General features: G+C 42.2%; 1 protein-coding gene across 1 annotated transcript in view; it reads right to left on the bottom strand.

Annotated features, from left to right (window-relative positions):
- Positions 1-25592, bottom strand: part of HSD17B3 (hydroxysteroid 17-beta dehydrogenase 3) — a 44673-nt gene extending 19081 nt beyond the window's left edge. The window contains exons 1-2 of the mRNA XM_037143306.2: positions 25415-25592; positions 22249-22295 (exon numbers count right to left, since the gene is read on the bottom strand). Coding sequence (XP_036999201.2) covers positions 22249-22295; positions 25415-25568 — 201 coding nt within the window. The 5' untranslated portion in view covers positions 25569-25592. The remainder of the gene's footprint in view (positions 1-22248; positions 22296-25414) is intronic.
- Between the last annotated feature and the right edge of the window lie 309 nt (positions 25593-25901).

Here is a 25901-nt window from a genome sequence, read left to right as displayed (position 1 = left end):
AGGCTCTCACGGTCTTCAGTTTGGTGCTCCGACTTCCTGACTACAACTCGGCATCTACATACATACACGTATCACATAAATACACACAGAAACAAATGTTCCCTTTGTGGGTTTTCTTTCTTTCCATGCTTTCCAAATAGCATTGTGAGTATTGTCTTTTTGACTTAACGTTGTATCTTATTGCTAAGTATGGTACCCATTTCTACATCCGTCCACGTTGAGCCCCTTGACTCTTCTTATTGCTCCAGGGTGTTCATATGCCACTTTTTGGTGGGCATTTAAGTTGTCAAGTTCTCTCATTACCAATACTGCTATGACAAAAAAACTTAAATAGCCCTTTGTATATGCAAATTGATCCCTAGAGTAGATAGACAAGCAGCAGAATTGCTGTGTCAAAGGGTATATGTCTCTTAAATTTTAACAGTATTGCCCAAACACCCTCCCTTAAAACTGTACCATTAAAAATACAATTACAGCCCTGGCTGGTGTAGCTCAGTGGATTGAGTGCAGGCCTGCGAACCACACGATCGCGGTTCGATTCCCAGTCAGGGCACATGCCTGGGTTGCAGGCCGTTTCCCTGCAGGCCAGTTCCCAGCAGGGGACACACAAAAGGCAACCATACATTGATGTTTCTCTCCCTCTCTCCTTCCCTTCCCCTCTAAAGATAAATAAATAAAATCTTAAAAAATATACAATTACAGCTTTTCCTCACTCTCTGAGCAATATTTTATACTAGTAAACTTTTCAACTTTTTCCAACCTAATGGTCAATAAATTATATTCCTTTCTTGTTTTAATTTGCATTTTCCAATCAACAGTGGAGCTGAGTACCTTTTTGTATATTTATGGGTGAAACATCAGTGTGTACCTTTTGTCCATTACTATTTGTCATTTTTTTATAAATTTGTAGGAGTTTTTTATATGTTCTGCATATTAATTTTTGCCTACTATGTACATAGCATTTTCTCCTTTGTTTATGGTGTCTTGTTGTAACAGGGCACAGCCAAGAGGGGGTCCCAAATAGGGATTTGGAGTGGGGTCCAGAACTCAAGATGTCCAGGAAATGTTAGAAAAATATACAGGATGTCCTCGCCTCTCCCCCACTGCAGGTTTGAGTTGGGGGAAGAAATACAAGGAGAAGGACCATGCAGAGCTATTTTGTACAACCACAGCTTTGCAGCTAACCTCTGGCATGCTCATTTAACATATCTATAACCTTTAACTGGTTTCATAGACATGTTAATAGCTGTGGCCATGCTTCGAGCCAGGGGGATGGGAGTGACTTCCACCCAAGATGTAAGTGGGAGGCAGCTCCCCCCGGTTACAGGCTCTCCGAGCGCCCCCTGGGAGAGCTTGGAGAAGATTGGCTCCACACCAATCTTACCTCAGACTTATGATGGCAGCCCAGTGAAGCTGGAAGAATACAGGAATACTGGCAGGTGTAACTGATTGGAGGAGTTGGAAATGGGGCTGCAGAGGAAGATTGGCACGAGGATTTAAACCCAGACTCAGCAGCCATATGAGGCGAGAACCGCACGGCTTTGGCAGAGTGGAGACTCTGCAGCTTTGATGAGAGTGAGGACCATGTGGCTTTGGGATGCTTTCTTTTGCCACAGGGCTTAGGAAGTAGGAAAGACTTTGCCTGGAAGAAAAGGGGTGAAAGGACTCTTGCTGGTGGGTCATGAGAAGGTGCCACATGGCTTTAAATTAACTGGAGATCATAGTGGTGACACAGCTGATGGTGCTGAGAGTCTGAATCCTGGACTTCTGCTTTTTCCTGAGATACGGTACCCAGGACTAGAGCAGAGGGAGAAGGAAGGACCCTGTGCATCTGTGGGTATCCTAAAGGACTTAATATTTTTAATGAAGACATTGTGTTAATACTCTAAATCTGTATAGTCTTAAATAAATATTTTCTTTCCTTTTCACAAATCTCTGGCATTGAGAGACATCTTTCCTCTGGTGGCAGGAATAGCAAACCTAGTCAGGGTCCTTTTGGTAATAGTATATCGTACACCTCCCTTGGGTCTGTTCTGCAACATTAGCTTACATGATATATTAATTTTAATGTCATCAAGTTTGTGAATATTTTCCTTAAGTTTTAAAAAATTTTTCTTTAGGATTTTCCCTAACTCCAAGAATATAAATAGATTTCCTTGTAACTCTCTGTAGTTTGTTTTGTTGTTGTTATTGTTGTTGTTTATTTTTGAAAAAAGGTGAGGTTGAAATCATCTAACATTATTTTTTCCAAAATGGGTAGCTAATTGTCTCAAGAATATTTTTCTATTTGTCCTTTCTTTCCTGATTTAAAATGCTAACTTAGTCATAGGCAAAAGTTTCAGTGGTACATGGGTCTGTTTCCATTCTGCCTGTTCTGTTTCATTGACCGATTTGTTAATTTATATACCACTGCCCCTTACAATCTGATCATAATCTTATAATAAGCTTTGGTGTCTGCTGTCCAATAGAGGAAATCCCCATTTATTTGGCTCTTTCAGAACATTTTTGTTTTATCTTCTTAGTGTAATTTTCCAGGTGAAATTGTATCTTTTTAAAGAGCATTATATTGGAATCAGAGGTACTCAGGAGGGAGGTTACTCCTTGGCATTGATCAGCCATCTCAGCTGTAACTATGAGCTCCATTTATTCAGACTTCATATTTCTTCTAAACACTTTTAGAAGTTTCTTCACTTAAATTTTGAACATTTCTTGTTAATTTGCATTAGTTAAGATAATGTTAGCTGCTGTAACAAGTAACTCCAAATTTCAGTAGCTTAATACAACAAAGTTTAGGTTTTTTGTCTTATATAACAGACTCTATTGCAAATAGTCCACAGCTAGGAAAGGCTTCATTTACCACGCAGCACTGAGTTGAAGACTGCCCTGGGCATTGACAGCCAGCCGGTGCAACAGTTCCAAGAGGGTAGAGAAGATGCCCTGCCTTTGCCACCTTGGCCAAGAAGGGGCGCACATTATTTCTGCTTGATTTCATTAGCACAATTAGTCGCATGGCCCCACTCAGATGTAAAGGAGTCTGGGAAACTTCCTGGCAGGGCAACCACTTATCAGCTGTAACTCTGTGCCAATGGAAGGAAGAATAGGGACATGGGGGACGTGTAGTTGCCCTTGAGTCCAATAATCTGAAGTTTACTTGTTGGTTTTGTGAATTAAATTACTATAGAAAGAACAAGAAGGTCTAGAATTAAATACCTAGATTCAATTCCTGTTTTCCTCACTTGCACCTCCGTGCACAACCTGGTCCTTTGGTTTCCTCGTTTGCAAAACAAGGGCATCAATAGACCTACTTTATATGCTTGTTCTGAGATTAAATTAGAAATTGTATTTAAAAGTTTATGGCATAGAACCTGTCATATTGAAACCCTCAAATAGTATATTAGTTTTTTTCTATATATTTTAAATTGATTTTAGAGAGTAGAAAGGAGAGAGAGAGAGAGACATCGATTTGTTATTTCACGTATTTATGCATTCATTGGTGCTTTGACCAGGGATCAAACCTGCAACCTTGGCATATTGAGAGGATGTTCTAAGCAACTGAGCTACCCAGCCAGGGCCTTTTTTCTATATATTTTAATTTATTATTATTTGTAATTAGAAACTCTACCCGGCTTCCTAGGTAAAAATTATGCATTCTAATAACTTGTTCATCAATATTTGGCTTTTTATCATGGACAATAATATACTCTACAAAGTATAATTCATCCCTTCCTTTACAATATTTTGATACTTTGCTCTTATGTTGACTAATACCTCCTGAACAATGTTAAACAAACATTGCTGTCTGTTTCCTACTACACTGAGAACAAATTTCTCAATACGAAGCACAATATTTCCAGTATTTCTGCAAGATAACATTTATCAGTTTCAGAATATCATCATTCTTTTTTCTAAATTACTTCTTTTTAAAACTTCCATTTGCTAATTTTAACTTGGATTCTAATACTTGGATTCCCATTTCTTCTTTGAGTCCTTGTCTCTTGGTGTTTTTCTGCTTCCTCTTGAGTCAACTTTGATTACATTTTCATAGGAAGAAAATCATTTCTTTCATTTAAATTTTTAATTTATTGATACAAAGGTTTAAATAATATTTTCTTCCTTCTCTCTCTCTTTTAAATCCTTATCCAAGAACACTTTTTTATTGCTTTTAGAAAGAGAGGGAGGGAAAGAGAGAGCGAGAGAGGGAGAGAGAGAGAAGCATCAAAGTGACAGACAAACCTCAGTCAGTTGCCTCCTATGTGCCCTGACTGGGGATCAGACCCACACCTTCTGGTTTATGGGACACGAGGCAACCAACGAGCTAAATCAGCCAGGCCTTCTCTTCTGTTTTTAAAAATCTTGTCTATAGCTAGGTTCCTAATGTTATTATTTCTCTGTTGGTTTTCCTTTTTTTCCCCTTAGCTTAAGTTTTTTTTAAGATTTGTTTTCGTTTTTGGTCTTTTTCAAGAATCAGTTTGGTTGATCAGTTAGTTCAGTTTAAACTGATCGATTTAATTTATTCCTGCGTTTCCTATGTCATCAATTTTTGTTTTTCCCTATATTAATTATTTCTTCTATCTCTTCTTTATTTATTTTATTGTTCCTTTTTTTTACAATTTCTTTTTTTTAATAAGATTTTATTTATTTATCTTTAGAGGGGAAGGGAAGGAGAGAGGGAGAGAAACATCAATGTATGGTTGCCTTTCGTGCGTGCAGGGATCTGGCCTGCAGGGAAACGGCCTGCAACCCAGGCATTTGCCCTGACTGGGAATCGAACCGCGATTGTCTGGTTCGCAGGCCCGCGCTCAATCCACTGAGCTACACCAGCCAGGGCTACAATTTCTTTAAAGCTAAGACAACTACAGTCTTTTTTATTTTCTACTAAATGCATTTAAAACCAAAACTTTTCATCTGCATAATACTTTGATACACAGAGGTGTCCATTTTTATTTTTTATTTAGTCTTAAAGCTACATTGAAGAATAATTTTTCAATATAGATGAGGCTGTGGATGTCATTTTCTAAGATTATTCCTAATTTTAGTGTATAGTAATCAGTGAGTCCACAGAGAGGAGGAGCATCCCATCCTGTTGCCTGCTTCACACACATTGTACTTTCCTGTTCTTTATCTCTGCCTCCCCTTTTTGCCTGAATTTGTTAATATAACATAGGCAATGCTGTTGTAACAAGTTAACACTAAGATCTCAGCAGTGTAGTAACGTAAGAAGGCTTATTTCTTATTCCTTGTGCTTGAACTGCAGACTTACCACTGACGAAAGCCGGCTCCCAGTCTCAGGAGCAGAAGCGGGAGCTCATTGGTGCTCTGACATTGATACATTCTGCTGCCACCACCCTGACTTGTTGGAGCATTTCTCCTTGACCATATGTGGGAGAGAACTGGTATGGGACTACATTCTTTCCACAACAATTATCTCAAAGCAAAGAGACCTTCACAGAAGCACAGCTGGAGGAAGAGTGTAAGGCAGGGTGCAGGATGAGGATGGGCCAAGGGGCCAAGGGGAGGGCCACTCACCATAGTGGAGAACTCAGAAAACTACTCTATAAATAGTGTCAGTCACCAGGACCAGAGAGCTAGGTGCTCTCTCATGAGGGAGGGCACCAAGCACATAAGACCTATAGGATCTCCCTTCTCCGCTCTGCCCACCCTCTCTGAGTCTCCTGCCCCTCCATCCCTGGCAGGTGCAGGCACCTCAGCAACCAGGGAAAGGAGAGATGCTAGGTCAGGAAAGAGAGAAATCAGACCACAGCACTATGTATTGTCCCACTGGTAAAATGTTAACTGCTTGCTTTTTTTTAAATTACTATCACCCTAGAATGTTTTCTAATAAGCCTACTTGACCTCATCTGACACTTGGGGTAGGTTACTGCACTGGTACAGAATCTTCATTTGACAACCCTCAACCTAGAAAAGTGCAGAAAACTCACGGCCACCAAAGTTTGAAAGAGAAAAGTTTGGGGGACTTCATAGCCTGGCAGAGAAGCTAACCCGAAATGGCATGATGATCACCCTGCAGAAAGTTAGCCCGTCTGGTATCTAACTTGGCAATGTTATTTCACATTCCTTTCCCGACTGACTACATAAGCCTGTATTTCTCAAATGTTCTCAATCAGCTCTTTTGCCTTCCTTACTAAGTTAAATAAAAGATTAACAAGTTTTAGCGTGTATCTTTGTGCTTCTAAAATACTGAAAATAAAATATTAGCAATCCTTTGAGTCATTTGGCTAAATGAACACAATAGTTACACTATAACCATAATATCTGCAATATTTCAGAAATTAATGTACCACCAAACCCTTGTAAAAGACAAAAAATACCAGAGAGGAGTTGAATTTAAATTGGGCTTTAGGGTATTTTCAAAAAACAGATCTAGAACATAAAGTCACAAAAAGGTTGACACTAAAATGAGGAAAAATATATTATATATACAAGGTGAATACCAATCAAAAAACAAAGGTGCGGCTTTATTAATATCAGCCAAGACAAGTATTAAAGAAAGTAAATATTACCAGAAATAAAGATTAGTAAAAGGTGCAAGCCATCAGAAAGATAGAGCAATTCTAATCCTGGATTACCTAATAAAATGTCTTCACACAGAACTGCAGAGAATTGAAAAATGCCCATCGGAACTGGTGAAAATTTTTAAATTTATTTTTAAAGTTTTCATTTGTAATATTTTTAGACATGTAAAACTTATAAAGAAAATAGAGCAAAAAATAAAAAATGTAGTAGAAGAGTTGCAGGATAAAATTGATTAAATCCTTTTGCAAACAAGAAAACAAAGAGGCAAAGAAACAGAAATTATGAGGGGAAAAAAGACAAATAGAGGACGAATTCAGGATCTTCATAGCAGGACTTTCAGAAATAATATGGCCCGACATCTGAGTGATTGCAGTCCTGGAAAAAAGAGAGGAAATGGAGGGGGATGAATGTCTCCCATTACCAGCCTCTCCCTATCTCTGCTCATTTTCAGAACAAAGCTGTTGACCCTTCCTAGTGATTTTGTGAATTAGTTCATAGCCTTGAATACACACATTTCCTGCTGAAGTTTTTTAAGCATAGTAAGAAAATGTTACCAAAATTCAATAAATTTGAAAACTTAAGGTGATGTGCATATATTTCTAGAAAAATATAAACCTAAGACTTATTAAAAATATTAAAAACCCAAATAGCTCTATAACCACTAAAATATAATAGTAATAATGCAGTGATGATGGTAGTGATATAAATAAGCAGTTTAAAACAAGGGTGGTTTTATAGACAAACTCTATCAAACATTAAAAAGCCCAATAATTTCTAAAAAGTAAAAAGGGGTAAAATTTCCCTATTCAGTTTGTGAGGCAGACATAACCTCAACACCAAGACTTAAGAAAATAGTTGGAAACAACATTATCTAGTAATGTTGACTCTGAGCAATTTATAAGCCAGCAATTCTGCTCCCAGGCATGTTCTGAGCTCTCACACAAGCCCTTTAGGAGACATGGACTATGTGTTCAGATCAGCAAAAGAGAAACTACAGAAATGTTTGTCAACAGAGGAAAAAGAACTAAATTGGGATATTGCAGGAAACTGTTCTGCATGGCGTGGGCCCAGCTCCCACTGGAAGACGCACAGGACCCACACCCACAGATAGGTTCTCCCATGGGGGATCAGGCCTGCTATGTACCTAGGCCGCTTTGAGTCTTGCTTTTTGCTAAAAACTCCCTCACCCGGATTTGTGGCAAATGTTTACTGCAAAGTAACTTCCTAAAAACCATGCTCAACCTTCCAAGGACCAGTGTAACCAGTTCAACCAATTTTCCCCTTACATTTGCAAATATCCTTCTTCTGTGATGTGATTACCAGCATCCTCTCCTTTGTTTTCTGTAAAAGATAACCACCTAAAGTGAACCTGTGCATCGTAAATGAGGACCATCATGTAGTGTGCTGAGAAACCCAATAAAGGCCGGTCACAGAAAGGGCCGAGGCTTTTGCTCCCTGTGAGAGAAAAGCCATGCTGTCCCTTTTCCTCCACAGGACTCAGTAGTGCATGTGAATGTTTCATTTCATCCGTAATGACACAGACACTGAAAGCCAGTGTCCACATCAGGATATATATATATTTTTAATGATATTTTATTGATTATGCCATTACAGTTGTCTCAATTTTTCTCCCTTTGCCTACCTTCAACCAATATGCCGGTTCCCTCCAGCAATCCCCATCCCCCTTAAGTATTCCCCAAGTTCATGTCCATGGGTCATGCATGAAAGTTCTTTGGCTTCTCCATTTCTTGTACTATTTATAACATCCCCCTGTCTGTTTCATAGCTTCCCGATTATGTTTCTTAATCCCTGTACCATTTTCTCTACTCTTTCCTTTCCCCCTCCCAGCTGATAACCTTCCCTATAATCTCCATATTTATGATTCTGTTCCTGTTCTAGTTGTTTGCTTAGTCTGATTTTGTTTTTCGTTATTGTTTTCTAGATTCAGTTGTTAATAGCTGTGAGTTGGTTGTCATTTTAATGTTCATAGTTCTGATCTTCTTTTTCTTAAATAATTCCCTTTAACATTTCATATAATAAGGGCTTGGTGATGATGAACTCCTTTACTTTTACCTTGTCTGAGAAGCACTATATCTGCCCTTCCATTCTAAATCAAAGCTTTGCTGGATAGAGCACTCTTGGATGTAGGTCCTTGCTTTTCATCACTTTGAATACTTCTTGCCAGTCTCTTCTAGCCCAGAAAGTTTCTTTTGATAAATCAGCTGATATTCTTATGGGAACACCCATGAGGGTAAGTCTCTGCTTTTCTCTTGCTGCTTTCAAGATTATCTCTTTATCTTTAACTTTGGCATTTTAATTATGATGTGTCTGGGTGTGATCCTCTTTGGGTCCATCTTGTTTGGGACTCTCTGTGCTTCCTGGATTTGTATCCCTATTTCCTTGGCCAAATCAGGGAAGTTTTCTTTCATTGTTTTATTCAAATAAGCTTTCAATTTCTTGCTTTTTCTATTCTCCTTCTGGGACACCTATGATTTGGATGTTGGCACATTTGGAGATGTCCCAGAATCTTCTTATAGTCTTCTCATTTTTTGGCTTTTGTTTTTTTGAATTCTCATTTCTTCTTTCTGTACTGGTTGAATCTTTATTTCTTCCTTGTGTTCCAAATCATTGATTTAAACCCTGACTTCCTTCCCTTCACTCTTGGATCCCTGTGGATTTTTCTTTATATCACTTAGTGTATATACACTTTATGTTCAATTTATTTCATTTCTTCCCTTATGTTTTTGCCATACTCAGTGAGTTCTCTAAGCATCCTTATCACCATAGCTTAGAACTCTGCATTTGATAGGTTGCCTATCTCTGTTTTTGCTTAGTTCTTTTTCTGGGATTTTGTCCTGTTCTTTAATTTGGGCCATATTTCTTTGTCTCTTCAATTTGGCAGCCTCCCTGTGTTTGTTTCTATACATTAGGCAGAGCTGCTTTGATTCTCTGTCTTAGTGCACCTGGTAAGTTATATGGGTCAAAGCCTTAAGTATTCCCCGAGGTGGGGCAACCTCCTTCACTACTTTGTGGCTCTGTATGTGAGGGAGACATTGGAGAAGAGACAATGCTGCTGTCTGGCTGCTAAAGGCTTGCTTGGCACTCATCCTGTTTCTGGTCACTTCACCCCCTTCCCACATGCAACTGGCACCCTTCTAGCTGCTGCCTCAATGGTGGTTCCAAGAGTAGGTGGATTTGCATACATTCTAGGGCTATACTGTCCCTTTAAATAGACTCTCCCAAGAGACCAGCAGTTTCTTTTGCAAACTTAACCCCCACTAGTTTTTACAGCCAGAAGTTTATGAGGCTTTATTTTCCTGGCACTGCAACCCTGGCCCACAGTCTAGCCTGGGGCTGGGATGGCTTGCTGCCAATGTGTCCCTCCTGATATTTATCCACCACACACGAATGTGGGACCACCCATTCTACCAGCCACCACCACCGCCCCTTCACTGCCACAACACTGCTTCCTCTCTGCCCCAGCTCCCCTTCTCTGCCCCTCCTACCCATCTGGATGAATATGACTTCTTTAAATCCTTGGTTGTCAGACTTCCACACAGTTTGATTTTCTGGCAGTTCTGGGTGTTTTTTGTTTGAGGTTAGTTGTGATCCTTCTTATGGTTGTACAAGGAGGTGAAGCATGTCTACCTACACCTCCCTCTTGACCAGAAGCCTAAATTGGGATATATTTACATAATGGAATACTAAACAATTCTGAAAATGAATGACCTGTGTTCCATATACATCAGCATATATGAATTTCAAAAGCATAATATTGATAAATAAGAAGCTGGCTGCAGATAATATCAATATATGAGCCAAGACAAAAAAAAATGGGCCAAATGAAAGAACAGATCAAAACTCCAGAAAAGGAACTAAGTAACAAGGAGATAGCCAGCCTATCAGATGCAGAGTTCAAAACCCTGGTAATCAGGATGCTAACAAAACTGGTTGAATTTGGTTGCAAATTAGATGAAAAAAATGAAGGCTATGATAAGTGAAATAAAGGAAAATGTACAGGGAACCAATAGTGATGAGAAGGAAACTGGGGCTCAAATCAATGGTGTGGACCAGAAGGAAGAAAGAAACATCCAATCAGAAAAGAACGAAAAAACAAGAATTCGAAAAAATGAGGAGAGGCTTAGGAACCTCCAGAACATTTTTAAATGCTCCAACATCCAAATCATAGGGGTACCAGGAGCGAAGAAGACCAACAAATTGAAAACTTACTTGAACAAATAATGAAGGAGAACTTCCACAATCGGGCAAAGGAAATAGACTGCCAGGAAGTCCAGGAAGCTCAGAGAGTCCTAAAGAAGTTGGACCCAAGGAGGAACACACCAAGGCACATCATAACTACATTAGCCAAGATTAAAGGTAAGGAGAGAATCCTAGAAGCAGCAAGAGAAAAGGAGACAGTTACCTACACAGGAGTTCCCATTAGACTATCAGCTGATTTCTCAAAAGAAACCTTATAGGCAAGAAAAGGATGGAAAGAAGTATTCCAAGTCATGAAAGGCAAGGACCTAGATCCCAAGATTGCTCTATCCAGCAAATCTTTCATTTACAATGGAAGGGCAGATACAGTGCTTCCCAGATACGGTCAAGTTAAAGAAGTTCATCATCACCGAGCCCTTATTATCTGAAATGTTAAAGTGATTTATCTAAGAAAAAGAAGATAAAAAATATTAACATTAAAATGACAGCAACCTCACAGCTATTAACAACCACGCCTAAAACAAAAACAAAAAAAGATATCAATATATGACTCAATTTACATGAAATTCAAAACAAGCAATGCAACCAACATGTTTTGGGATACACGTATATGTAAGAGAATTGTTAAGTAAGAAAATTATTAAAACAATGCTCCTGGTAAGCAACATTTGTTGGGTGAGAGAGAGGAAACACTAAGGCATGACATGTGACTGTGTGGCATGCTTTAAGGACTTGGGTCATGTTATATTTCTTAAGCTGGTTGATGAGGGACAGAGTACTCATGTCACTGTTTTTAAAAACACACCTATGCATTACATACACTCTTGTTTGATACACTTTTCTCTCTCTCTCTTACACACACACACACACCTTCTCTTTCTATGTCACACACATGCGCACACACATTCATGGCATACTGCAATGAACCAAGGACAGTCAAAGCCCAAATTAGAAATTAGAGGGTTGAAGTCAAGCTGCACAGGAACAAAACAATGGATCCAGGGGAACGTAAAAATAACTAAAAGCTACTACTCTCATTTAAGACAAGGTGAAAGAGAATAAGCTGAGGATGCAGCTGGAGTAACTTAAACTCGAGTAATTTAGACATTAGGAAGAAGAATTTCCTTGCTGAAACAGCATAAAGTACCACCATATATTGCCAAGTAAGAGGACGGTCAAGAACAGGGCACGGTGGGGATTTCCTGGGCTGGTCTGAAGCAGAGCTAGGCAAGTGCATAGAATCCGAGGGCCAGCTCTGTGCCTTTCCTGTCGCTTCCTGGAGAACTGTCTTGAGAAGAATTCTGACTGCGCTGTCTGTCACATAGGAGCTGGGAGCAGCACCGGCATGCGTGTCATCTCTGGTGTTGGGGGTGGCACTAGAGCTGCCCAGATGTGGAGGAATAAAACCAGACAATGTTTAGTTGCATATTTTGCTTCTAGAACTCTCTAGACATTAATAGCCAAGAATACAGGTTTACTTACATATATCAGAGTGACAAAAAGTAAAACACATAACATTTTAAATATATTAAACTCATGTTATATAAATATTAAAATTTATAATAATATGAGATGGACTAAAATTGGTTCTGTCTTATAGAGAACAATTGGCAATAGTATCCAATATTTAAATGCACATATCTATAAGCCGGCTATCTGACTGATAGGGATGTATATTTGCACGTGTACATGTTCAAGGGTGTGTCTTGAAGCATTATTTGTAAAAACAAAAATGAAACTCAACTTTAATGCCAACACCTAAGAAGCTGATAAAAGAGATGTGGTACATTCCTGGAAAGGAATATCCTTGAGATCATTAAAAAGGACGCAGACCATCTATCTGTATGTTTTTGCTGTGGCAAGATCTCTGCCCTAGATTATTAACGAACAAGACAAAGTTTAGAGCAGGGTTTATGGCTGTGTACAGGAGGATCCCAGGCTGCTGACATGGCCAAGAGTAACACACGGGTGTGCCTTCTGAGTGAGGCTGCTGGTGGGCTCCTGGAACTTGTTTGCCACGTCTCCGTGGACATGAGATTAAATGACACCTGGCTGTTCTTGCCCCAGGTTTGGCCACAAGACAGTCAGTGGGCTTGCAGGACATCCACATGCAGCTTCACGACCCAGCTCAAGCTTTGAAGAGTGGAGCAAAGGCCGGCAAAGACAAGGCAGAAGGAGCCTGGACAAAACTACCTGCCAATCAGGAAAATCTGGACTGCTGTTCCGTGTCGGTCACTGCAGCTGTCCTCCACCATTCTACCAACATCCTTTTCCACATGGAAGTGCGGGCATAAGCATGGGTTTTATTCACCTTTTGTAGAAGAAATCCCAAGACATTTTGAACATGGAGATCTTGACAGAGAAGGGCAGGATATGGGCAGGAATGATGAGAGGCCTCTATTTCTTTGTCTTCCTGTGGTGCCTAAGTTTTCTCATTTTATCCCTGCATTATTTTATCTTTTACAGGGATTATCTAGGCGAAGAGATGATGACCTTTGCTGTTTTCTTCTTTGTGCCTCTTTGAATTAAAAATATACTCATAAACATCATCGGACATCAGGAAAATGCAAATTAAAACCACAATTAGATCTCACTATACAGCTGTCAGGCAGAATAGATAAAATAGGGGTAAAAGAAGGCGATGACACTGGGTGTACCAAGGACACGAGGAACCCGGGTGACTTAGCCGTTGCTGGGGGAATGGCACAGACACTCTGGGAACCAGTTCAGCAGTTTTTTAGTTTTAAAACTAAACATGCAACTACCATAGCACCCAGCAGTGGCACTCCTAAGCGTTTATCCCAGAAAAGTACAGACTTATGCTCTCATAATTACTTGGAGACAAATGTTTACAGCAGCTTTATTTGTATTGCCAAAACCTGGGAACAACCCAGATGTCCTTCAACGGGTGGCTGGTTAGAGCGAACTGAAACGGCTGCAACCTAAATCCCACTCAGCACTGACAAGGAACAAACTATTGACACAACCTAGATAAATCTCCAGAAAATTATGCTGACTGAAAAAAAGTCAATCCAAAATGTTACAAAAGCATATGATTCCATTTTGGTCATGTTTGGAATGACCAAATTATATTAATGGGGACCAGATTAGTACTTGCCAGGGATTAAGGAGGGAGTGGGAGTAGGAGGGGTGGGGTGTTTGTAAAAGAGCAACACGAGTGATCTTTGTGGGATGAAACTACTCTGTACTTGACTGTCTCCGTGCCGACACCCTGACTTGATACTGTGCAGTAGCTTTGTGGAGGAACTAGGGAAAGGGTATGTGGGAACACTGTATTTCTTACAACTGCATGTAAGTCTCCAATGATCTCAAAATAAACCTTTAATTTTTTTAAAGGAGAACAAAGCAAGTACATGAAAAGTAGGTGACAGTGCTTTGGGTGGTTCCCACATGGGATTTGGCTGGGACCAAGGTGACCAGGGAGAACAGAGGCGCTGGCCCTACTTGGAGACAGTAGGTTGCTTTTGTACAGTCCAGAGCAGTTTCACATGCTCCCCTGGGGGTCCGATAACTGGGCATAGCTGATCGGGAACCTTGGATGGCTGGAACCCTAGACATCAGGCAGTAAATCTGATGTCTTTGTACGTCCTAAGTGCATCTGGTTGTTCATAATCTTTGGGCCTTTCTTGTATCCTCCAGTTCTCAGGAGATGAGGGCTTCAGGTCTCCTCCCCACACCCCAGCCAGCAGATGGAGTGCTTCAAAATGCAAGCAAGCCTCAGATCAAATCCCACCACACCAACATCTGTCGGTAAACTGGCACCAAAAACCATCACAAACCTGTCCTTACAGCTCAGCAGAGTCCCAGCCCTCTGCCCCTTAGGCATTCTGTGAGGACCTTGATGAAGGCTCATTCCAGATAGGTAGACACTGTCCTGGGACAGGATGCAGTCAGCCTGTTCGTGGGTCGGGTGACAGAATCCTTCACTAAGTGCTGAGATGCATGGCCAAACAAGATATCACGTCTTTTTTTTTATGAGGACAAGAGTGCCTGTGCAATATTTCTAGCTAATCCACATTATCTTGGACTGCATTTTCTCAGGAAAATCATTCATAACATCTCTTGACTAACAGGCAAACCCTCTAATGAAAGTCCAATTAGCTGAAGCATAGACGTTGATGAACTTCAATTTAGTATCTTTAAAAATTAACTGACATCTTGCCCTGACTGTTATGGGTCAGTGAGTTGGGAGCATAGTCCAGTAGGCCAAAAGATCACAGGTTAGATTCCCAGGTCAGGGCACATACCCAGGTTGAGGGTTCAGTCCCTGGTTGGGTCGCATACAAGAAGCAACTGATGGATGTTTCTCTGTCACATCCATGTTTCTCTCCCTTTCTCTCCCTCTCTTCCCCTCTCTCTCCCTCTCTCTAAAATCAATAAGCATGTCCTTGAGTGAGGGTAAAAAAGATTGACTAAACACTGGAGGTAGCAGGGTCCTGACAGAAACAGCACACTCAAATTGGGTAACTCGAAGAGAGTTTAGTAAAAGGACAACTTACAAGGTGTGTGTAGGGTGTAGAGAAACCACAATACTCTGAGGCTAATGACTATAGGCCTGTCATCAGTTTTGTGGGCCTGAAGAGTTTGAGGGATGAACTGTTAGCAGAACCAGAGGAAGAGCTGTGTGAAGAGGGCTGCCCAGCCGCACTGTGATGTTCAGCAGTGGGTCACAAGCCAACACTGTGTGACTCACAGAGAAAGCAGAAAAGAACCGAACCTCACTCTCCTCCCTCCCTCTCACCTGTTGCCAGGGCCCCCCACTGGCCAAACGCAGCTGAAACCAGAGCCCACCCAAGTTTGCTGGTACAAGTCAGCCTTGTGGGGCACAGAGCAGGGCAAAGAAGGACCGAGAGTGTGTCTGGAGGGGCAAGTAAAGGAACCCAGCAGACTCACCTCTGGGAGTTAACTTCAACTATGAATCAAGTGCTGCGGAAAGGGGGACTAAACTCATGGACCTTAAACATAAAGTGACCATATAGTCCAGTGATTCCACTCCTGAGTAATCTACCCAGGAGAAATGGAAACATATGTTCACACAAAGACTCACACATGAATGTTCACAGTGGTGTTATCATGTTGCCCAAAATGGGAACATCTAAATGTTCATCAACTGGCAAATGAATAAACAAACTGTGGTATATCCAGACCGTGGAATATTATTCTGCAATGAAAATGAAGGAACCACTAACACATGCTACAACATGGATGAACCTCAAAAACATTGTGCTAAGTGAAAGAACCAATGGCAAAAGACTGCCTACTGTGTGGTGACATTTGCATGAAGTATCCAGAAAGGCTTAGCGGTGGCCTAGGGGCAGGGGCGCGAATGAAGGGTTTACTGTGACCAGGCGTGAGGGAGCTTATTACAATTGTATTGAGTGATGGAAATGTCCTAAAACTGGATGGTGATGATGGTGGAGAACTTGGTTAATTTATGAAAAATCATTGAATTGTGCACTTACTTAAGTAAATTTTTTCTTTGTAAATTACATCTCAAGAAACTATTGAAAATATAAAAATTAAGTGACCCACGTGCATATCATATCATCTATGCTGAGGTGTTTAAAGTAAATTACATTCACTCTAACAGATGGTCCTCAGCCATAAAGTCCCTGACCTGGAATATATACAATACGGTGTTTTAAAAATCGATCAATATCTAGACATTTAAAAGAAGATAATTAGCCCTGGCTGGTGTGGCTCAGTGGATTGAGCTCTGGCCTGCAAACCAAAAGGGTTGCTGCTTGGATTCCCAGTCAGGGCACAAGCCTGGGTTGCAGGCCAGGTTCCCAGTAGGGGGCACATTGAATTTTCTCTCCCTCTTTTTCTCTGTCCCTTCCTCTCTCTCTAAAAATAAGTAAATAAAATCTTTTTTTTATAAAGATAATTAGAGGTGATTCTCTGCATCTGTTGTCCCCTCCCAATAGTCAATTTCCTAGTGTACTTAAACGTGACATACAAAAGAGTTTATTCAAAAATGAAAGCTGGAACACAGCTCTGGTTTAAATGAAAAACAAACCACAGAAAAGTCTGCCAAAGACTTCCTGTCAGTTTCAACGGACCCCAGATAAAGCTCCATTCTGACCAGAATGAGCAAAGGAGCGGGAGGCAGGAGGCAGAAATGCATCCTCAAAGAAATGCATCTTCAGCTGTGCCTGTCTGACTGTTTCCTCTGAAACACAGCCACCGCGGAAAAACTAACCAAAAAGAGTGAACCCTATGGTCAGCCAGGGACTCTGGGTGATAATGACTTGTCGGCGATGTTCACGGGTTTGTAACAGATGCCCCACTCTGACGGGGGTGGGGTGTTGACAATGGGGCAGTGGTGGTGTGTGGGGGCAGGGGCCACATAGAAAATCTCTGTACCTCCACTCCATTTTACAGTCAGCCTAAAATCTCTCTGAGAAATAAGGTTTCATAACAAACTTAAAAATAAGTAGAAAATTAAAAGATTAAAAAATAAAAAACAAGGACTGTCCCTTTTCCAGGGGGATCCTGCCAATGGCACCCTGGAGTCTCCTCTCTCTTCTCTATGTGGAAAATCGCCTCCCCACCCCCCATCTCCAACCCTCATCTTTGAGTCCTGGGGTCCATCCTAGGATGGCTAAAAATGTAGCACCTTTGTCTCAGTTCACTTCACTGGCCTCCTGAAGGGGAGATTGTCCATTGAATGGAAAGCAATTTGCATTTTGGGCACAAAGGATGCTCTCTGCCTGGTAGGCTTTCCATCCTCTCAAGAGCCATCGACATTTTTAAGTTCCATGTGAAGTGGTGTGGGCCAGAAGGGGTGCAGAGGACAAATGATTGTCTGGGCCAGCATTGTCCCCTTTGTCCACTTGAGCAGAGCTCAGTCCATTTCCAGAATGTCCAGGCTGACAGGCTCCATATGCAGGTTTTGCTGTCCCCCTTTTCCCAGGAGTTAAGCCACAGAAGCACTTTCTTTCTTTCCCAGAATTCACTGCAGGGCACCGGCCTGAAGAATGGCTGCTGCCCTGATGAATGAGCCTTTCTCCTGCTACTGTATGTTAGGGCCTGGGTCAAGGAAGGTGCTTGTCACTGCTAATCTATGACAGGTGGTGGGGCTGCCAGGAAAGACAGAGCTTCCTCTGTGTGACAGTGAATAAAAGCAGAGGCTTGGATTCAGGTGCTAAAGGAGGAGAGATGGTGTGAGAGACAGGGCAGGGCAGCGGCCTCGGGGGCACAGAAGGAAGGCCCTCTCTGGTCCTTTCTCCCAGGCCCATCCCTCCCCACAATGTTTTCCCACTTGCTCCCAGTAATGCTTGAAATTCCTTTAGCAGGAGGTGACGCCTCTTTTGCCCTGCTAAAGATAACTGCAGATGAAGTTAAAATGCAATATAGAATAGGCTTCCAGAAAGATGGAGTAGAAGTACTTTTCCCCATTCCTACCACTGAATGCAACTACGAAGGGCAACCTGGGCATAATGCAGGAAAGGAACATAAGAAGACTCCAAAAGATGAAGAGAAGATCAGCTAGCTAGCGGGCTCACATATCTCCAACTTCAGAAATACCAGCAAGTGCAGACATAAGTCCCAACAGAAGCCTCTTCTCTCTGACCTAAGAACCAGCAGGCAGAAGCCTTTAAATAAAAACTGTTGTATTCCAGATAAACAACTCAGAAAAATTTTATGGTCCAACAGCCACCACTGACTATAAACACTGGGTGATGAGCTGAGACTTTCATCCTGGTGAGGCTGCTGTAACAATGGTCCCAGCCCCCAGCCAGGCTGGCTGGTCTCAGAGAAGGCCAAGTACAGACCTGGGACTTTCATCCCACCCACTCGACCATGTCAAAAGAAACCTGAACTTCTACTGCCAAGGCACCTGTCTCCCTCCCTTCCTTCTCCTGGTATGGTGACAGGAAAGGCATCAAGGACAGCCAGGACTTACCCCCTCCCCGCTGTCTTTCCCAGGCACCTCTGTCGGACTCCTGGGGGAGCAGTGAGGAGACACTCTCGCCTCCCCTCCTTCCCTGCAGTGCTCTCAGCCCTCCCCACAGTAACTAGGAGGCAGCGCACTCCCACAAGGCCAAGCAGGAACCTGGGCTTCTATCTCACCCTGTAGGGACCAGTCAGCCCCACGCCCCTGCTGAAGCAGTGTTGGTGTAGACCTAAAAAAGAGACTTAAATCAGATCCAAAGTCTCTAACATAAAACCAAAAATGTCCAAAATTCATTCAAAAATCACTCTCCACACCAAGAACCAGGAAGCTCTCAATTTGGGTGACGTCAAAGCAATCAGCAGATGCCGGCGTTAAGAGGGCACAGATAGATGTTAGACTTACATGACTAGGGTTTCAGAGCGGACATCACAAAAACGCTTTTACGAGCTGTGATGAACACAGTTAAGACAAATGAAAACTAGAAAGTTTTAGCAGAGAAATAGAGCATGAGTGCCAAACTCATTTTCACCGGGGGGCCACATCAGCCTCACAGTGGCCTTCAAAGGACCGAATGTAATTTTAGGACAGTGTAAATGCAACCACTCCTTAACTAGGGGCAAGGAGCTCTACATTTAGCCCTTTGAAGGCAACCTGTAGGCTGATGTGGCCCCCCAGGGAAAATAGTTTGACACCCCTGAAATAGAGGATAGAAAAACAGAAGAAAATGAAAATTTTAGAAAAAAATGCAACACCCAAAATTAAAAGCCTAATGGATGGGCTTAACAGCAAAATGGAGGGGACTAAGAAAAGAATTAGCGGACTTAAAGATAAAACGGTAGAAATTGCCCAAACTAAACAACAAAGAAAAATACCCTGAAAAGCAATGAGAAGCCTCTCAGATGCTCGTTGGCCTATAAGAACGGTCTGACAGGCCTGTCACTGGCGTCCAGAAGGAGAGAAGAGCGTTGGGAGGAAAAGGTACCTGAAGAAAGAATGAGTGAAAAATTTCCAAATTTGGGGAGAGACATAAACTTACAGATTCAAGAGGCAGTGGGAACCTCAAATAAGGTAAACCCAAAGAAATGCACACCAAGAAACATCATAATTAAACTTCTAAAAACTAAAGATAAAGAAAAAAAAACTTGAAAACAGTGGGAGAGAAAAACAATGCCTTCCTGAAGGGGAAAAACAATTTGAATGACATCAGGCTCCTCAGAAACTGTGAGACCAGAAGCAAGCGGCACATTTTTCAAGTGCTGAAAGAAAGAACTGTCCACTATGAACTGTCCAGCAAAGTTATCCTTCAGGTATGAAGGGGAAGTCAAGACATTTCTGATGAAAGAAAAGAGAGAGAACTAGTCACCAGCAGACTTACCTTAAAAGAATAGCTAAAGGACTTCTCTGAATAGGAAGAAAATAACAAAAGAGACTGGGAACATCAGGGAGGAAGAAAGAACAACAGAAAAAGTAAAAGTATGGGTAAGTACAAAAGGGTTATTAGATGGGAAAGGAAGCCCAGTTTAAACATCCAATAATATAGTCGCTGGCTTGAAGCTTGAAGAGCTTACACCACGCAAAGCATTTTGCCCTCCTCATGCCACTCAACCTTTGCAGTCGCCCAGGCGGGATTGTCATCAAATCCAGCTTATTGACCCATGTGAACTCTGCAGTGAGCGTCACAGCCAGGGTTTGAACACGAAGACGTCTAATCAGCTCCCAAACTCGGGTCAGCCATTAAGGCCGCAGTCTCCCAGGCTCTGCCCTGCTTCCCTTGGGGTGACTTGGACCAGAGAGACGAGAGTGGGCTCCCTGCAAGGGAGAAAAGCCTTCATGAAGGAGACGTAAGGGGCCCAGGAAACCGTCTAACATGTTGCCTTAGGAAAGAACAAAAAGGAACAACACCAAAAAACTATACAAGAAGAGCAAAACAAGAATTAGTCTAGAACAGAAATAGAATTTAGAACTTGAAAGCTCTTGGGAGGTATCTTTTGTGCTGGTCAAGACTGGAAGCCCAGAAAAGATGTGCAACTTGTCCAAAGTCTCCAGGTAGTGTCAGCGTGAGGACTGCCACCCCCAGCTCCCAACCCCACCCCAAGGCTGTTGCTTTGGAAACAGCAGAGAAACGAATGACTGAGACCTTCCACATGGGCCTCCTATAAGTAGAAAGAGAAATCTGAGTCTTAAGATATTGAGAGGACCACAAGTAGGTCAAGCCAGCATGAGTTTAAGGAAAATCACAAAGGACCTAAAGTTCTCACCACTCCAGAGAACTGAGAGGTAAGGCCATGGGTCTTTTGGATAAGGGGTCAGGCCTTCTCCAGGAACCTGGTCTCAGGTAGAAAATAGTTACATAAAGGACGATAAAGTTTTAATGCAAATAGCTAGAAAAGCTTTCCTCCTCATATTTCGGTATGGAAGACACAAGGTTGCAGCAAATGGTTGCTGTGTGGTCTCCCCAACCTCAACACTCACATATGAGCACTCACCACTCACCATCGGAAAGGTGCCGTACACGGACTGGGGTGAGAGCGAGAACTGAAGCAGAACGTCGGTACCGAGGAAACTATCAAAGGATGAAGGATGGGGCACAGACCCAAGAGACCAGTACTAGGAGCTCCTTTAACTGGGGTGGTGTAGGCTTTTTAAGGTCCCAGAAGTTTCCATCAGGTGCCCCCATACACTTGCACTGTCCATTCCACCCCAGGGAGTTTAGCATCTATCACAGTGAAGGCTTTTGGGGACCAGGCGACACGTGGGGGGTGTACTGGTGTTCAGTGTAGTTTTCATCATTGACGTGCATTTCATATTTTTAAGGTGTTACTGATTTTTTGACAGCCATCCTCACAATATCTATTACGGCTCTTTCTATTTCTTTTGTGTTTTACCTGGTTCTAGGGGTCAGCGTGATGACCCTAGGGAGAATTAAACTATGTAGGAATTCCAGGAAACAATATTTCCTTCATGGAATTTGTAATAATAATAAAAACAGCACACAAAAGTACACATAAGATAAATGTATTTTTGAAGATACTCATCTACTACCTATCTATCTATGTATCTGCAGAGAAATAGGAAGCCTGGAAAGAAACACTGGAAGATGCTAATCACATTCCAGGGACTCATCCCTATCAGATCCTTCCTTATGTGATATTTGGTAACGCTCATTAATCTTCTTGAAATTATAGTCCTACATAATATGTCCTGACTATACAAATAATTTTAAGTCAATATATGCCCTAACTATAATGTAAAGGATAAATAAAAGCTGTTTATAATTTTTAAAAATTGTGTTCAAGTATATAAATGCTTGTGGTACAATTACACTAGAAAATGACCGTGGCCCCTAAATTTTAAAACAAGTCCTGAAGGGAGATGCTGCCACCTTTGAATATCGTATCTTTATAAGGCACCCAGGGAGTCTGATTATGACTTTTAACTTTCCTGTTTTACAGAAAGTATTTTCCTTCATAAATGAAAGTCGAGCCTTTCTAATCAGACCCTAGTGCTCGGGGCGAGTGCCACAGGACCGCGACGTGTTCGGAGAGGCAGAGAAGGCCTCCAAGAACCCAACTCACCTCAAACGAGTAAGCTTTCCCAATGCCGTCTCCCGCTCCAGTGATCACTGCAAAAAGCAGGCGCGGTTTAGAGCACAGAGTTAACCTGTACGGCCCCTTGCTCACTGGCTACGCCTCCTCCTCACAGGCCTGCTCTCTGGGACTCAATATTCCAAAGCAGCACCCTTCTGCTCCCTAGCCCACCCCGCCCAACCGGGAAGTTTGCAGCCCTCAACTTCCCTCACTGTACGTTCAAAATGACTTGTTTCCCCGCCCCCCCTGAGGGGTTTGTGAGGCTGGACAAAACACACTACAAAGTGAAATAAAAAACTTCAGCCAGGGCGCATTTCATGCAGATCCCATAAGCCTTGATGCATCAAGGGCAAGCAATGCACCCTGTTATCTCCATCCATGTATCCAACTGTACTGTGAGGACATTTCAAGGTCCCTTCTAAACGCTGAGTCCTCCCCTTCCCATCTCCACCCCCACAGATCTACGGCAATCAAAGACCAGGAAAGGTAGGGGACTTAACAAAAATGAAAATACAGAAATGCAAAAGGAGGATGAGATAAACTGAAGGGACCTAAAGAGCCTGCATTCAATGACGCTGATGTTTCATATAGAACAATCAGCTTGGCCTTCTCATTTTTTCATATCCAACACTGTGTCCATATTTAATGGCTGAGCTCTAGGATAGACCTCATTCAGTCATAATATCAAAATGTGCTACAATTCAATAAATAAGTATCTGCAATTTACCTTTGCACCAAGGATTAAAAGTTACACTTTCTAAAAGTGTGAATGAAAGATACATAGACATTTAGCTTATTAGAGAGGAAGAGCAGACGAAGCTGTACGAACTTCCAGCAGCAACACTGGCAGAAGCACCCCGATTTCAGTAATTACTGGTGGTTCTCTGTTTACTTAGGTACTTTAAGTGAACCCATGCATATTACCTGTTCATCTTAGTAGAGGTGTTTGCTGTGCTGTGGGGTCAGTGGACATGGCCCTTTCCCCTCCAGTGACTGAGAGCTGGTCAGACGGCCACTGGCCAGAAGGAAGGTGTATTGTTTTGGGAGTGGGTTGTAATTCCCTCCTTATCTCCTTGGGAGCAGCTTCTTGTCCTGTGGCTGCTTCTTGAGACCTTTTACCCACTGAAGTAATGTGATTTAGAGTCCTCTTAGGGCACGTGCCCCCTTTGTCTGGTACCTCTTATAACAAGCCTCAGATGGCAGGAGGTACCATCTCTCTCACACCAATCCTCTGTGGTCAGTGCACTCCCCTGTAATGTGGGGAATAAAAGGCTTGACCATATCAGCTAGTCCACTAGGTGTTTTGTTTTGTTTTGTTTTCATAACATCACCAACAATTAAGCAGCTCCCTGGTTTGAGTTTGGAGCTCCTGTGCTACATATGCTCAGGGTTATCTTCCACCTCACCTTCCCCTCTATTTCAGGGACATTCAAAATCACCCAGTACACGGCCTGTGCTATGGTTAGGATAATGACATCGATCAATGTCTGGTATCTATCGAGTGCTTCCTTTCTGCTATGCACAGTTTCAAATGTTAGAGATGCATCATCTCACTTACTATTCAAAATAAGACTCTAATGTAGGGACCATCATTAGTCTTAATTTATAGATCAGAAACCGAGAGAGGACGTTCTTAACTCTATCAAGGTCACACTGCTAAAAATTATGATGATGGGTTTTGAACCCAAACTGTCTGACTTTGCAGCTGCAAGTCTTTTAAGATACACCAATGACATAATCAGCAAATCAACCACAGAGCTCTGGGGGGTTAAAATTTTAGTTTCTAATAATTGGACTTTCTCCACATCCCCCTCCACTTATCTCCTCAATAGCTGCCTATGCTCAAAGACATTGCACTTGCGCTAATGATAACATTATCCATACTGACTCAAAAAACAGGTTGAGATTATGTTTTCTGGGTCAACAAGGGCTCTGGCCTCTAGCCTTCTGCAAACTTTTTCTGCAACGTATGTTCTTAGAGGGGCTCTGCCCTGCATGGAGGGGCAAAGCACATGCACAGAGTTCCAAGCCCCCTCAGTGGGGCATTCACATCTGTGTGGAGCAGACCAGGTGAATCCAGACCACTGAGTTTAAGCGCCTGGCAAGGTCGCTGGCGAGCACTGGATGTGAGTCCCGAGCACACTGCCCTGGGAGAGGGCGACACTTGCACTCTGCAGATGGAGCACGCCACAGGTACAAACCTGCTTTCCATTCCTAACAGTTTTCATATGCTAAAATGTTGTGTTTCCATTGCGAAAGTTATAAGATTGCCACCTTTAGCAAATAAGGATGCGAGATGCCAGTTGAATTTGATTTTTCTGGTAAACAGTGAATAATTTTTTTGTATAAGTATGTCCTGTGCAGTGTTTGGGTGTCATATACTAAAAAACTATTCTTCGTTTATCTGAAATTTAAATATAACTGTATTTTATCTGGCAGCTCTGTAGGGTTGTTTATAATTTCTCCTGGCATGGTATTTCTAAAGCAGCTTAAGTTTTTTTTTAAGGCATTGGATTTCTTCGTGCCCAACTTGGAAATGTAACCTTAGCACTTTATCTGAGGAGATGCCTCATGCCCTTCACCTTAAACCCAGCCACGGGCTGGAATCTCACATGGCGGTTCTCGGAGACACGTCCCTTTGGGAGGTGGCAACAAACCCACTTGGGACACCCACCAGACTGAGTTTCTGTCTAACTATCTTGTAAAGGCATCTCCATTGAGATCTTTGCTGCCTTGATTTTCATAACACTTGGCAAAAAAAAATTTTAATAAAGTGAAATTGAAATTATTCAGATTTCAGAATTTTGAAACACACTAACAAAACAGAGGCACTCCAGGCTTTTGGAAACGTGGAGAACAGGATGCAGCGGTTTCTGCAGCAATTACTACTTGTAGCATCAGAAATCTCACGAGGAAGAAAGAGCAGCTGGTGAGGACGAGCAGACAGGCAGGGTCCTCCCCCATTCACCACCTCAGACCCTACTTTTGTTTTCCAGCAATTCGAACTTTGCTCATGCTTTCCAGAACCCTTCAATTAAAATCACCCAAAGGAATTACATCTTTGCTCTCAAAGGGAAAAGATGCAGTGTGTCTTTTGAGACAAACGATAATAAGCAAGAACAACAGAAACCAGAAGATAGAACGCTCTCTTTACCTGCCCACTGTCCCATGGACTTCAAGAAAGACCTTGGCAAAACTTTCCAGAAGTGCAGGAAGACGCATTTGGAGAATCTCACCCACTTTGCCAGGTAGAGCAGGCACACCAGCAGCCCCACGAAGACGAAGAGGTGCTCCAGAGCCTCCCCCATGGTGGCACCACAGCAGCCGCTGTCGCGGATCTGGCCGGGCCGCCACGGGCCCCCTGGGGCGGGGCTACTGGGGAGGCCGACAGTCGCCTTCCGGAGTCACCCAGTGCGATCCACTGTGTAACCTTCAGATTAGAGTAACTTCTTTACACAATCCTCCGATTCACAGACTTTGGGATAAAGTATTCTTTCTGCTATCTTTATAACACTGTTGAGCTTTTGTGCCTGAGGGGGAGCTGGTGAAGGAGTAACAGGCAGACATGAAGAAAGATGATGCCTGGACAAAATTAAAATGGCAGCCCAAGGTTCTCTCCCTGATTTTTTTTTTAATCCTCA

This window comes from Artibeus jamaicensis, unplaced genomic scaffold, assembly GCF_021234435.1.
Source record: "Artibeus jamaicensis isolate MK-2021 breed Jamaican fruit bat unplaced genomic scaffold, CSHL_Jam_final scaffold_1964, whole genome shotgun sequence".
NCBI classification, from domain to species: Eukaryota; Metazoa; Chordata; class Mammalia; order Chiroptera; family Phyllostomidae; genus Artibeus; species Artibeus jamaicensis.
Note: the sequence above shows the minus strand (reverse complement) of the source record. Positions and strands in the feature narration are given on the sequence as shown.